Source organism: Aphelocoma coerulescens, chromosome 6 (genome assembly GCF_041296385.1).
Source record: "Aphelocoma coerulescens isolate FSJ_1873_10779 chromosome 6, UR_Acoe_1.0, whole genome shotgun sequence".
NCBI classification, from domain to species: Eukaryota; Metazoa; Chordata; class Aves; order Passeriformes; family Corvidae; genus Aphelocoma; species Aphelocoma coerulescens.
This window is the reverse complement of record NC_091020.1, coordinates 20841709-20855407: the sequence shown is the minus strand read 5'-3', so window position 1 is coordinate 20855407 and position 13699 is coordinate 20841709. Positions and strand designations below refer to the sequence as shown.

The following is a 13699-nucleotide window of genomic DNA, read 5'->3' as shown; positions in this document are numbered from 1 at the left end:
CGCGCCGCGGGCACCGCGCGGAACTCCCGGAAGTGACGAGTTGGAGCCGCGGGATTCAAACTCCCGGAAGCGGCGCTGGGCCGGGGCCGTGCGGAGCCGCCGGCGGGCCGTGTCCCCGCACCGGGCCGTGACCCCGCACCGGGCCGTGACCCCGCACCGGGCCGTGTCCCCGCACCGGGCCGTGACCCCTCTGAGCCCCGCGGGATCCGGGAGGGCCCGCGCAGCCTGCGCTAGACCCCAGCTGTCGGAAGCCTTGTCCCGCCCGCTAGAAGGGATCGCTGTTCCGTAGAGCCTCGTTTGGTTTCTACAGGCGCCTAAAGATGAACGCCAAGACCGCCATAGATCGAATTATTGGCAAGGGGGGCCTGAAGTCGGGCAGCTCCAGAGCTGACAGTGGGCTCGAGAAGGGTAAGCAGGAGGGCGCTGCCCCGAGGAAATCCATGGAGGAAGTCGCCACAGGAAGAGGCAAAATGACGGACCCGGAGAGGAGCGGGCTCCTTCAGGTGAGCCGGGCTCTCCCTGAGCCAGCGCAGGCCGTGTCCCACGGATACGGCACTCGGCCTCGGGAGTGTCAGGAAAATCTACCAACGCCAGAGGTTTATGTCCAAAAAGGAGTCACGGGAGTCCTTCAACTTAATTCAAATAAAGGGAGAGAGGCCACTGGGGCACAGGCCCTCGGGATTTTCTCTCTCGCGGTTTCGGAGGGCGCAGCCTCCCTTTTTCCTTAAACTCCCGGCCGCGTGTTGCCCTCTTCCTTTCCCCACTGCCTGAGGTACTGGGAAGGTGCAGCCTTCCCGAACCGCCTACCCCATATCGCCCCTTGAACCTCCTGTTTTACCCCGAAGTTCAGGCTTGTGCAGACCCTTGTCTATATCAGGAACCAGACTGTCTGGGCCTGGTAACGAACCTGCTGCCCAAAGTCAGTAAAGGCATTAAGACCCATTTCAAAGACGTTAACACCCATCAAATTGCTTGTAAAGACATTGGCGCACATCTTTCCTCTCAGGAGCAAGAGCCCCACCTTTCCTCTTAAAACGTTTGATGTCACGACTGGTTTAGTAGTGTTAGACAGTTAAGACAAACTTTAAATTTGGCACTTTCATTCTCAGATATTTTTCAATGATAGCTGAGCTAATAAAATCACACGCATCTGACAAGGCTGGTAGATAAAAAGACCTGAGGCCAGAGGTGCCAATTAGTCCATTAAGACCTGTCCTCACGTGTCCAATAGAACATGTCTCAGAGAATTATTTTAAGCACTTCCTGAAAAGAACTTTATGTTCTCAAACATTTGATTAAGAACATGCCAAAAAGTGCAGAGTGTTTGTTTGAATTGAATTGTCAAGCTCCCACTCAGCTATAGGTAACTGAAACTGTCATCAGGTCGCTACATTTTTCTTCCATTGCAGCTAAAGAGCAAAAACTAAGACACTGCAAAGTATTACAGCATCATTATGTCTATATGACTATTCCACTCAAGGTAAACCTGTGGCTGCAGAGAGAGAAGTTCAAGACTTAATATGTGACCTAGTCACATGCTGTCAGGCTTCCAAGAAGGACAGGGAAATTTCAGATAGACTCTAGGAAAGGATACAACTAATGGAGACTAGGCGCACTAGTATTTCTAGGCCACTTTTTTTAACAAAAGGGCTTGTCATGTGTCTGTGCCACAACGTCAGATGAGAAGTCCTAAGCTGAGGATGAGCTATGGCTGGGCAGCTCATGCACAGTTGTGGCTAAATTCCTTAGTGTATTTGCTGAGTCTGTTGCTGTTTGCTCGGTGTTGGTTACTTAATACTGGTTTCCTATAAACTAGGAAAAACTAGGAAAAACATCGTGTTTGATACACCAGGTACTCTTTGGTGTCACTATTTTAATTTTAGTGAGCAGTGGTGTTCAACCACTCCCTAAATGAGGTTCTCTCGAATTAACTTTCTTTCAGTTTCTCTTTCTAATGACTTGATGTCAACGTGCAGGATTTCTACATCAGCCTTTCTCACACAGAATTAAATGCTATCACATCCAAAGTTCATGCAGAGCCCCATGGCATCTTAAATGCAGTACTAATTCTGTATAATGATTACCTGTGCTGGAGGCCTACTGCAAAAAGAGTGCATGTGGAAAATATCTACTTAAGCACATTTTGAAGCTACAGGGCCATATAATATGGAAAACAGGATCCTTGTCTTGAATGCTTTATAATAACTCTCTTGTAACTTACTGCCACGTAGTTTGCAAGAAGGCTTCCCAAAAGCTACCCAATATGCTAAGAAATATACTAAGAAATGTAGCACCAACCTCTTTGCTGGAAGTGTTTTGGAGTTCTTGTACTGCTTTTGTTTTAAGGCTTATATACTATAGTCATCTTTATTCATATGCAAAACTGAGTACCTGCTAAGCCTGTGAAATTTGGTTCCTTGTATTCTTTCCTCGTTTCATCTGTTTCAGACTGGTTTTACTATCACTTGAAATAGTTCAGATAATCGCTCTAGTATTGCCTGCTTTGAGTTAAAAATAATTTTCTCAGCTAATTAAAGGCCAAGAGAGAACTTTGAAAGTGAGTATCATAGAGTCATAGAATGGGTTGGGTATGAAGAGACCTTAAAGATCACCTAGTTCTAACCCCCCTGCCATGGGCAGGGACACCTTCCACCAGACCCTGCTGCTCAGATCATCTCACACTACTGTACACTTGCTAATGCATTTGATTCATAGACTTAACACTTACTCCTTTTCATTCTGTTTCATTTAGAAAATACTTTCCCTTGAAAAAGAAAAAGAAAAATACAACCATCTTCTTGGAGAGAAGGACAGAGAAATCCAAAACCTGAAAGACAAGCTGAAGTCCAAAACCAAGAAAAGTGAAGTCTCCTTACTACAAAATCAACTAGAGGAAAAAACAAAGGAAGCAGAAAGGAGAGAACAGTTACTTTGTTCTCTATCAGAAGAAATTAACCGGTTAAAATGTAATTTATCTGCAGTCATGGCAAAATGCTCTGATCTTGAGAACAAAGCCAGTAGTACTTCTCAGGCATCCCAGGTAAGCACTGAAGAAATATTGCAATTGCAAATTGGAATTTGTGCCCACTAAGCACCAATACCTGTCATAAAACAGGATGGGTTTTTAGTTTTCTTACAAGCTGTGTTGCATGCTGAAATATTATTGTATGAAGCGAGATGGTATCCAGATTGAACTCTACATGAGGAACAGTCAGAGAGCACAACTTCAGGCAACGCAGTGGGGGAGGGAATTCTCTCCTGCTGTATTGCAAGGTCCCTTATTCAAGCTCACACACAGGCAGTGTGACTTGTGATACTACATGTGATGATCCACTGTTGCTTAAGCAACAGTGCCCTTCTCTGATTTGTGTGCTCAGTGATTAGACAGAGTGAGAAGGCCGCAGTGGGGCACAAATAAAGACAAACTCAGCTCCTCACCTAATTCAGCTTCAGTCATGAAAATATCTTTCCTCTCTCTGTTCTTATGAATCCTCGTTTGTGTCTCAGTTGTTAAAACTAATTGTCTGTACTTTCTATGGCATCACACGTGGTAAATTCTTCACTGTGATATAAGATAGGAATAATGAGTGTCTCCTCTCATGTAAAGTGGTCAATAGGTATGGTGCCAATCCTTGGCAGTATTTACAAGTCTACTGAGGATTCTACAGTTATTTTTCCACCCCCAGCCCGTTCTAATGTTCTTTAGAAAATACCGTGGTATCTCTGTGAGGGGCACAGGGACCTTGTTTAGGCACAGGTGCCTAAAAATAGGTGCCTGTAAGTCTGTCTTTTCCAGCTTTTGACCTGCAGATGGTGCTGGTTCCCTGCACGCTACACGGGAGTTGAGCAATTTCTAGAAATTCTGCTATAGCCAAATACATGACAGAGTATCTTCATCTACTACTTTTGAATGATGATACATGTATATATAGTACTTCTAATAATGCAGTATACTGAGAAATACTGCTTTAAATGCAACGTATTTTAAATTTTAAGAGACTTTGAACTTCGTTAGAGGTGTTAAAATGTATGTTAAATAAATAGATTTTCATTATATTTTTGGCAATAAACCACCAAAACATGTATTACTTTAAAACCATAGTTTTCTTTTAAATTTTTAACTGATTTATCAACAGAGTACAATGATGTTTTGACTGGATATCTTGGAGAACTTGAAAACAAGTGTAGCAATGCTGCTTGAAACTGCCAGGTGGCATACGAGCTCTGAAATGGAAACAACAGTTTTATGACACAATTTTGGGAAAGTTTTCACTGAGGCAGGATTCTAATGTTCATAGAAACAAGTTCAGTGTCTCTAAATTGTATTTTTTATTAGGAAGTGTTGAAGTTTAATAATTGCATTCAAAGTTCTGTATTTTTCAGCTATAGGTTGTTGTAAATCATGTTCCAAGACCCGTAGAAAATTTGGGTAGTAATCTACATTTTTTTTTCTCATTGAAGTTCCCTCTGACTTATACCTACACAATTTCATAAACACTTTGTGTCATGCAGAGAAGAAATAGGACTGTGTAACTGCTCTCTAGTTTAAGACGGGTCTCAAAAACTCTCCTACTCATACATGAACATGAGTCATACTCACTGTCCTGTGGATCAGGTCTCAGAAAATCAGGCAGTTTGTCCTTATGCTTCCAGACAGGCTTGCACAATTTCCCAGATGTTTACAGTCTTCCTGTTATCCCAGGGAAGCATCGAGGTCCCTGGCTTTCCCCAGCAACTCCTGTATGTCTGGGTTATTGTCAAATGTATGAGGATACAAAAATAGAAGAAACATTTACCTCTCTTTGTGCACTTATATAATACCCTTAAATATCTTCGTTTTTCAAAAGCTCTTTGAGGAACACCCTTTAGGATTTCCAAGACAGCAGTTCAACAGAAAATGCATGATGGTTTCCTTAGGAAATGTTTTAATGTAATTATGAGTAGCAGACTTATGGAATAAATTCCATGTAAATCTTTCTCCCATATCTTGCAGAAGAGTCTATTTTAAATATATGAAATGGCTTTCTACATAACTTGTATACTTCAAAAACAAAAACCCAACAACCAACTATAAAGATCTTTAAACACAAAATGCACAGCTGTTTTAATTTTTAAAATATTCTTATGCTATTTATGTGAGATTAATAGTTATACAGGAGTAGCTTTGCTGTTTCAGCCATCTATTTGAAACAACACTAACAAGTTGTTCTTTGTCTGCAGGAAGCTGCAACAAACAGCACTGAAGTTGAAAGACAATTGAAAGATGTAAGTTCCCTGTACATTTCAAGTGCATACCGTCTGTATTGAGATGCAGAAGAATGCAAATTATCATCATGTACATTTTTGGGTAGTATGCGACCTCAGAGGGTATGTTTTTCTCTAAAATATAATCCCTAAAATTATTTTGTGACAAGGCAATAATTTAAATTTAAAAACCCAAAAACTTCCAAAAGAAAAAATTAAGATTTAAATCGTCTTGAAAGACCTTGCTTGGAACATCAGAACAAAGTGGTGGCTGACAAATCAGGAGCCTCTAGGAACCTGACACTGCCTGGGACAGCATGAGGTTGGACCAGAAACCTGAGGTCCCTTCCAAGCTGAATAAGTCTATGAGCCAAGCAGCTAAAAAGTACCTTGTTCTTACAAACTAAATTGCAGTGATACAGTTCTATTTTATTCCATTTTCAAGGTCTGTTATTTTATATTTGAGATTGAAAAGCTAATTCTTCATAATCTAGACATGACTCATGAAAGCCTTTATTCTTAAGTAATTTTCCCATTGCTGCAGTTTTAACTTATGCTCAGCATCCTGACTTAACTTTCCAAATGAAGATGGATTTATTTATTTATTTATTGTACAGATTACTACAATTTGCAGCAGACTTAACTAGCTTATCTTTAAACTGTGTAATATATATAACTTCCAATATTTTTAAGATGTAAGACAAATACTTTTAAAATCTGAATACTTAGCAGAGACTTTTTTGTTGTTCTTCTGTTTCTTTTCATGAAGGCTCTTGAGAAAAACCAACAGTGGCTACTGTATGACCAGCAACGGGAAGCATATGTCAGGGGATTGCTTGGAAGGATCTTTGAACTTGAACAGAAGGCAGAAATAGTTAGCCAACAAGAATCTAAATCAAATTCAGAAGGTATCAACTTTCTTTTTTCCCCACAAGTGACCCAAACCATAATTGTCTGTAGAATAAATTTTCTGAAAACTAATTATAGCACACTTAAAATCAAGACTTCGTTCTCAACACTTTGCCTGCTTAATGGTAAAACTTGGTTAAATAATATTTCTCTGCTTTCTGCTATCTAGCTATGTTACTTGACCAACAGTAGTTCCTGTTCTTATCCTCTTCAAAGATGGTTTTTAACAGCCTTGACACTCTATTAACAACCTCTCTGTTTGTGGAAAGTGTTGAGGCAAATAGATGTACGTCTCCCATCCTTCAAAGTACACTTTCAATCGACATAATGGAAGCATTAAGGATTTACTAGCTAGGTGTGGATCAGATTTTTTTTAATTTACTTTTTTCAAAATAAATATTATAAAAATGACTCAAGATTGCCACATTCTTTACTCACTTGGACAGTTGTTACAGGGCAAGAAAACCTGTGATAGGTTTTGGCATCTCTCCAAAGCAGTGTTTCACAATAAGGATCTGGCCACCTACAGCTCACTTCCTTGCTGTGCAGTTCCTCAATAAGGCACACCCTCTCAGTATTAATAAAATTTAAATCATATTGAGCAGAAGAACCAGAAGGCTTATTATCAATTATTAATTTCATGCATGCTGCAACTGACCTGCAAAGTAAATTCACTAAACAGAACTAGCATCATGTGGAGTAAGAGCATACCCACAGACTTGCCACTTAGTAATTCACGGGCAGTGGCTTGGTTTCTGTATTGCTGTTTGAATCTTTCTGGAAAACAGTAAAATATCATCATAATCTTGTTTTGGTGCTAATCTACGAACAGTATTTTTAGAGGGAGGCAGACTCAGCTCACCAGGAAATGTACCCCAGAGTTACTGCAGTCAAAGCTTTGCTGCAAGGGCAGCCAGGAGACTAGAAGTCAGGGTGTAAGAAAGTTCCTCTCTTCAAGCAGCTAGGCAGTAGCAGAAATCCAAGTTTCTAAGAACCTAGCTATACAAGTTGAAAGTATATATGACAAGTTTTTCCAAGGAAAAACTTGGCCTATCTCTGAGGGTGTCATTGCCCTATGAAGGAGTATTGCTAATGAGAAGGTAGGGCTTAGTTCATCGGAAAAGTATCAAAGTCACAAAACTTACAGTGCCAAAAATCAGCAAAGCCCATGAAATTCTGCATCCCTCATTCTGCTTCTACATATATTTTGTATTACTCCTGAATTTCTGCAGTCTGCCTCTTAATATTTTCCTACTTACTAAACTTTTCTTGGGTCAACAAACAGAAATTTTTCTAACTCTATTTTAAGTAATAGTTGCTGCCCAAGAAGCAAGCATTTTTTTAATCAAAAGAACAATCTTAGTCCTTTCTATTTGCTATTTAGAAGTAAATTATGGCATACTATTTGGAAAGATGGTCTGCAAAAGACAGTAGGAAGTCTGGCTTTGGTCAACAAGGTTGAAGTAGAATCCATCACATCCTCAAGGGTATCTCTTGGGAGGGAGTAATGCCAGCAGCTTGGCTAAGGAGCCTAAAAGTGGAAGTAGGAATCCAGTGTCTGGGTCAGATTCCCATGTGTCAGCATGAGGCCTTGTAAGAGCTGTGTTTTCCAGTAAGTATATTGGTAAGGAGACTTAATGCATTATAAATACTGAAAGCTGTTTCAACTACAGTTTAGTTCTAATCTGAGCTGTGCAATAGCCTACTACATCAATTTCTATTAATAAGCCTTAAAATGCTGTTAAAGATTTAGTGCTCTGATTTTTAAGTGGTTTTTTCTTCACATTACTAACTCAGTTATTGCTGACTCATTAAGGTCATCTACAGGAGGAAAAGCAAGAATACTGTGAGCAGCTGTTAGTAACTGCTAAGCGCGATCCTGAGACTGAAAGACGCACTATAACCCAGCTGAGATCGGAATTAAACGAACTCAGAAAGACATATGAAGAAACACAAGGGGAAATGATGAGTTTAAATGCCTTATTGCAGTCACAACAGGTTGCTGAAGTGAAGACTCAAGAAAATGAAAATAAAATGAAAGAGAAAGTGCAAAGACTAAAACAAGAAAATGAAACTATCAAAGAACAGCTCAGAGAAGAAAAAGAAAAGTCTGAAGATCTTTTATGTCAGGTAAGTGGATGGATTTGGAGGTTTGAGATCATTAGCAAAGAATCAAGAGAGATGAAAATTCATAGTTAATCAGAATGGCCCATCCCTCTCTCTGGTAACTCTTCTTCACATAGATCTAGACTCATGTCCTTGTGGTTAAAACTGAATTGTTTAAACAAGGAACTTCTTTGTTCTATCATTTCCCTGGTCTTAAGGGACACGAAAGAGAAGTGAGAAAATATTGAATTGATTCTAATATAGTTCATCCTTACGACTAATAGTAGATGAGAACAAGAAAGGTAAAAATTCATTTTATCATGCACTCCTATGGAATACCACTAATATTTGCTGTCACCTGGCAGCTACAATACAACTGATATTTAGAATAAGAGAATAAAATTTACTAGACACCAAAGTAGGCCAAAACCAGAACAGTTAAGCTCTCTAAACACAGGCTGGTTCTCACTGGTTAATAGTGATTAAAAGATGTTTATTTTTTTTTTGAAGCTGAACCAACAGCATTATCATAAAAGCTGATACATACTGAAAGCAGAGGACATTTTAATGTATGCATTTACTTAATGATTATAGTATAGTACTTTCTGACCCTTAAACTTGTTCTCTTAAATTAAAAAAAAGCGGCATTGTTTGTTTTTTATTAACATCATATCATGTTAGTGCAAACATAGGTTTTGTGAGTATATTTTTGTCAGTACCTTGGCAATCACCTAGGAGGCTTCAGTTTTTGGTTTCTTTTTTTTAACAATAACATCATCCTGCATTCCACCTTCTCAGTGCAATAACAATTTTTCACTAGGGTTTTCCTTGGGGAAGTAGAGATTTGAATTGAGTTTGGCTGTCGCATAACAGGCATACGTTTTCTGTTGGCATTGGAATGTAAGAGTTTGCTTCCATCCCATTATAAATTAATTATTTTTTATTAATTATTTTATTAACTATTGTATATGGAAGGTGTTTGTTACAAATGTTCATCTGCCTTGTAGGTGCAACTTCTTCGTAAATCATTGCTCAAACAGGAGGCAGAACACACAAGAATAGCTTTGTTGGAACAACAGGTACCAAATTATGTGCTAAAGTGCTGATATTTAATCTGTGTTAGGCACAAAGTCTTTCTAGACTAACTTCACATTTAAGAATGATTAGTATATTAAATAAAGTAATGCTAGGTGTGAATATTCAACCATGCATAATCTCTTCTAAAAATTTTGACACATCTGTCAGGAGGAAAATCTGTAACCTTGTACTGATAAGAGGGTATGATCAAACCTGATGCTATTTTCTCCACAATCACTTGTTCTACAGTTACAGCCTCAGATAAGGCACAGGAAACACCCTAAAACTAATCACCTAATTGAAGTTTTGTAATATATTTTTGATATAGTTATAGAAATAATTGCATTGCCATATTTTCTGTTTTCTTTATTTGAAACTGAAACACCCTCCAACCAAAATGTCTTTATACTGCACCTCTGCTAAGGGAGATTTTAGTAACTGGGCATGTGTGAATTTCACTGTAGTGAATTTTTAATTTTTCATTTAAAGTTTTGTTTTAATCCCATTTTAAGATGTTATTGCAGAGCAAAACTGACTTTAAATATACAAATGGGAAACATTCCTCCCAATTCATAGTAACTTTGACTTTAACTTTTCACTTTGTGGGGCTGTCAGATCCAGATATGCACCACAGACTTAGAGAATGGAAAGCTTGATCGCCAGAACTTGAAGCATCAGTTAAACCAAGTTCTCAAGGAGCTGCACAAGGCCAAGGAGAAAATAACCTACCTGGAACCTCTGGTATGTACTGAGTAACTTGCAGTTGAATTTAGTCAGGGATTTTGCATAAACATACATCTGCTTACTTTGGGATCTCATTTCAAGCATTAAGAGTTCCTCCATCCTTTATGTCTGTTTCCCCAAGGTGCAGAGCCCTGTGCCAGGCAGGCAGGCATTGCTTTTCTCTCCAGCATGCATGGAGCAGGAGTACTGCAGCAGGAGCTCCAGAGCAGTCAGGGTGCTGAGCAGGGAACACTCTGTATTTTGTAGTGACCCAGTTTTGTCTGTTGCACCATGACAAAGCTGCAATGTGCTTCCACTCAGACTTGTTGCTAGTGAACAGGGCACAGTCCTTAGTGCTGTAACACACACAAGGCTTGTGTGCCATCAGGCCTTAATATATTTTCCTACAGTACTTGATCAGTGCATGCATGCCCCAGTCTCACAGTGAAGCTCCTCCTTTTCCAGAAACTCCGGGCATCTGGACGCGTGGAACCACAAGAAGATTTGCGAGCTGTATTTGACAAGAAGCTGACCACATATGACAGAAGTCCTCCCCTGAAACATTCCAGCTGCCTTAATGAAAGTTTCCTCGAGTGTCCCAGATGTAAAGTGGCATATCCAACAAGCCAGCATAGAGAATTACTAGCACACATTGACATCTGTACAGCTTGAGCTCCAAATGGACTTACTATATTTGCTTCATATATGCTGCCAATATGCTTGGCAAAAGATCTTTTAAAGCTTTTTTCTTAAAGTCCTATAAAGGACTGCTAATTTTATAATTCAGTTCCACAAAAACAGTATTAACATTGTAATTTGACCTCAGTATTTTACCTCATGTTTTTGCAAAACAGCTACTGCATTTTCTGGTTGCAAACAGAAATATTTTTAGAATTAGGAATATTTAAAATAGTAAACTACTGACTTTTTTTTTCTTTTTGCACTATTAAATGTAAGAATAGTAAAAGCACAACTGTTGGGTCAGACTATATTTTAGTTTTGGCATACCCAGTTCTTGGTTGTAGAATCCTGATGATTGTGCTTGTACCTTAACTGACAAGAATAGCTGCAAAAGATTTTTGGCCCTTGTAGGTGCACTATATATATATTTATTTATACATGGTATATGCATAAATGTGTAGTGTGTATATACATATATGTGTTATATATCAAATACATGTGGAATATATCAACATCTTGATACACAGAAACTCAGGAGGACCATGTTGGATCTTTGCTGCTTAAGATTAATGTTGAAAACATCAATCTTAAATAGCTGACTATCCTGAGCCACAGTTAGGGGTGACTAAAATGCTGACCAAGGTTTAATCTAAGAAAAGCCAACTTCCTAGCAAACACAAACTTCCTTGGTGCCAAAGAAAGTTTATATTTCAGACAATGTCAGATGCCATTTTTGAAGTTTGGCTATAGAATTACACTGAATTAAAACTTGTTTTGCTTCTGTATTTTAGAGGTTAAAGTTGGAAATGTCGGTTATTCAACCTTAGATTTGACAAATGGCCCAAAGTGAAGTTTTTAACAAATTGCTCTAGTGGATTTGAAGTGTCCCTGTATTTTGGTATTAATACAAAACACAAGTTAGTGATGAATTCTGGCAACAAATTAGAAACTGGCAAAAAAAATCCCTAATGGATTTGCAATTGCTGTGTTATTTTTCTCTAGCACCTACTGTAAACTTGAATGTGTTGTGAGCATTTTGTTCCTTTCATGTGTGGTGAAGTCCCAACAAGAAGTTATTTCTGTGGAAATTATTAAAATGAAGAAATTTTACAAAGATACACTAGTTAAGAATAAATTTACTTATTTTACAGGTTACAGTTTGCTGAGGACACACAAATACCCAGGTATCTTTCTCTGGCCTGCTGATTCTGACAGCTAGCTGGTCTCAGCCTTTTCTGTTGTGCTTTGCTGCAAAACTGCATGCATTTACCCCATGATGTTCACCTTAATCCCTGATGGTTAAAACTTAAATATGAAGGTGCTTTCCAAGTTATTTTTAATCACTTATATTACCAAGTGATGTTATTCTCAATTAAATCCAGTGTTCATGAGACAGAAAATATTAAAAGCTATTATCTTTATACCTGAAATATCTCAGCCAGATTTACTGTATTAGCCACTATCCACTTTTCAATTCCACTGACTTTCTCAGGCTAATCTTTGTATTTGACAATTTGCTCAACTGCTAGCAACAGGTTTTCTGACCAAAGATATGATAAACTAACGAGTAAAAGAGAAATTGTGCTTCAGAATCTCAAGGTTTTGCCATGAGGGAAATAGTCTTAATTTCATATCTTTTAAAAAATATTTTAATTCAGGATAATAGCTATGCTTTTCATTGTAGCCTAATAATTTTAATCTCTAATTAAACTACTTTTGAAAGTTTAAGTTAGTTTGTCTTTTAACAACACCTTAATCAGCTAGTATTCTATTCTCAGCTGCATACTCAGCAGAGTTTCTGCAAAAGGAAATCCTGATCTTTTATGTATTATAAATGAAATAGGTTTGCCTACTACAGGTCAGCACTCTTCAGTAGTTCTGAAGCTTTCTTAAATTAGCACAAAACACTTCCACATTAGAAGCTGGTAGAGGGAGACTCGGAAAGTTGTGATAACCTTTAAAAAGTCTTGTTCATTCCACCTTTCCTGAATTTTAACAGTGGATTTAGTCCTACCTGATAAATATTACACTTAAGTACAAAAACCCTCTTGCTGATAAATTTATACAGGTCATTAATGTGGTACATGTTTAAAAATATCAAAATGACATTCTAGTGAAGTAAAACACTTACTTCGAAAGCAGACCCACAAATACTATTGTCATCACTTATATGTAATTAAAACCAACTATAAAACTCCAACTTTATAACATATGCAGATCATATCAGTGCTTTTTTTCCATTCCTCAGAAGCTAAGAAATCTCAGTTTGAGTTTTTTTATTCTGAAAGTTAACAAAGATCTGCTGCTCCTCTCTTTAGTTATATGTAGGAAAGAGAAGTTTGTGCCTAACATGCTCACCTGACTGGTAATAATTAATTAGCTGTAAGTATAGTTCTTTTTAAGGTGGGAAGCAACAGCAATGTTTTTGTTACTTCAAGCACTTTGGGTTTACAATTTCAGGAGCCTTTTTCTGTTTTGTCCCTTTCAAGTAATTGAATTTCAACCAAGCAGAAAGTCTGCATTATTTGAAGTTGTTGATCTAGGGAAACTTGGGGGCTAATACAATGGTTTACCAACACTAGTATATTCATAAATCCTAGCTTTCACACTGTTTTTTTTTTTTTTAACAGCAAATTAAATGGTTTTGATGCAATGTTGGGTGGCTGGAAAGACAGCTAAAACTCCACAAATTTTTCTTCCATAAGGAGAGCTGCTTGTGAAATAAAAACTGAAAGATGGTTCTGTTATTTTTCCTATATCAATGAATCAACTTCTAATAATTTACTTGCTTGTGCAGCTTTTAGTCTTGGTTTTGAGCCATCTTTCACACAGTTATGTTGATTTTGACTATTGTACTTCAAGAACAATTCAGACTAATAAGAATGTAGTAGAAGTCTTCCAGATTTCTGATCAAATTCATGGAAGAACCAGGCTTATCCAGTCTAGAAAAAAACATTTA

At 38.2% G+C, this 13699-nt stretch overlaps 1 protein-coding gene across 2 annotated transcripts; it reads left to right on the top strand.

Annotated features, from left to right (window-relative positions):
- The first annotated feature begins 233 nt into the window (after positions 1-233).
- On the top strand, positions 234-12346 carry CEP55 (centrosomal protein 55). 2 transcript variants are annotated; one of them, XM_069020425.1, is made up of 8 exons: positions 234-503; positions 2753-3040; positions 5221-5265; positions 6014-6152; positions 7970-8283; positions 9267-9338; positions 9952-10077; positions 11892-12346. In XM_069020425.1, exons 1-8 carry the CDS (start codon positions 321-323, stop codon positions 11904-11906), a joined length of 1182 nt encoding a protein of 393 aa, XP_068876526.1. In that variant the 5' UTR covers positions 234-320; the 3' UTR covers positions 11907-12346. The 2 variants fall into 2 exon arrangements, with proteins under 2 accessions (XP_068876526.1, XP_068876525.1); XM_069020424.1 differs by having other exon boundaries at positions 10525-12346.
- Positions 12347-13699: the final 1353 nt, after the last annotated feature.

Excerpts from the sequence above, each read along its gene's own strand:
- CEP55 (XM_069020424.1), top strand. The coding sequence starts at position 321 with ATGAACGCCAAGACCGCCATAGATCGAATTATTGGCAAGGGGGGCCTG. Across the intron at positions 5,266-6,013 it reads TTGAAAGACAATTGAAAGAT|GCTCTTGAGAAAAACCAACA; the intron begins GTAAGTTCCCTG and ends CTTTTCATGAAG. Across the intron at positions 9,339-9,951 it reads TAGCTTTGTTGGAACAACAG|ATCCAGATATGCACCACAGA; the intron begins GTACCAAATTAT and ends TGGGGCTGTCAG.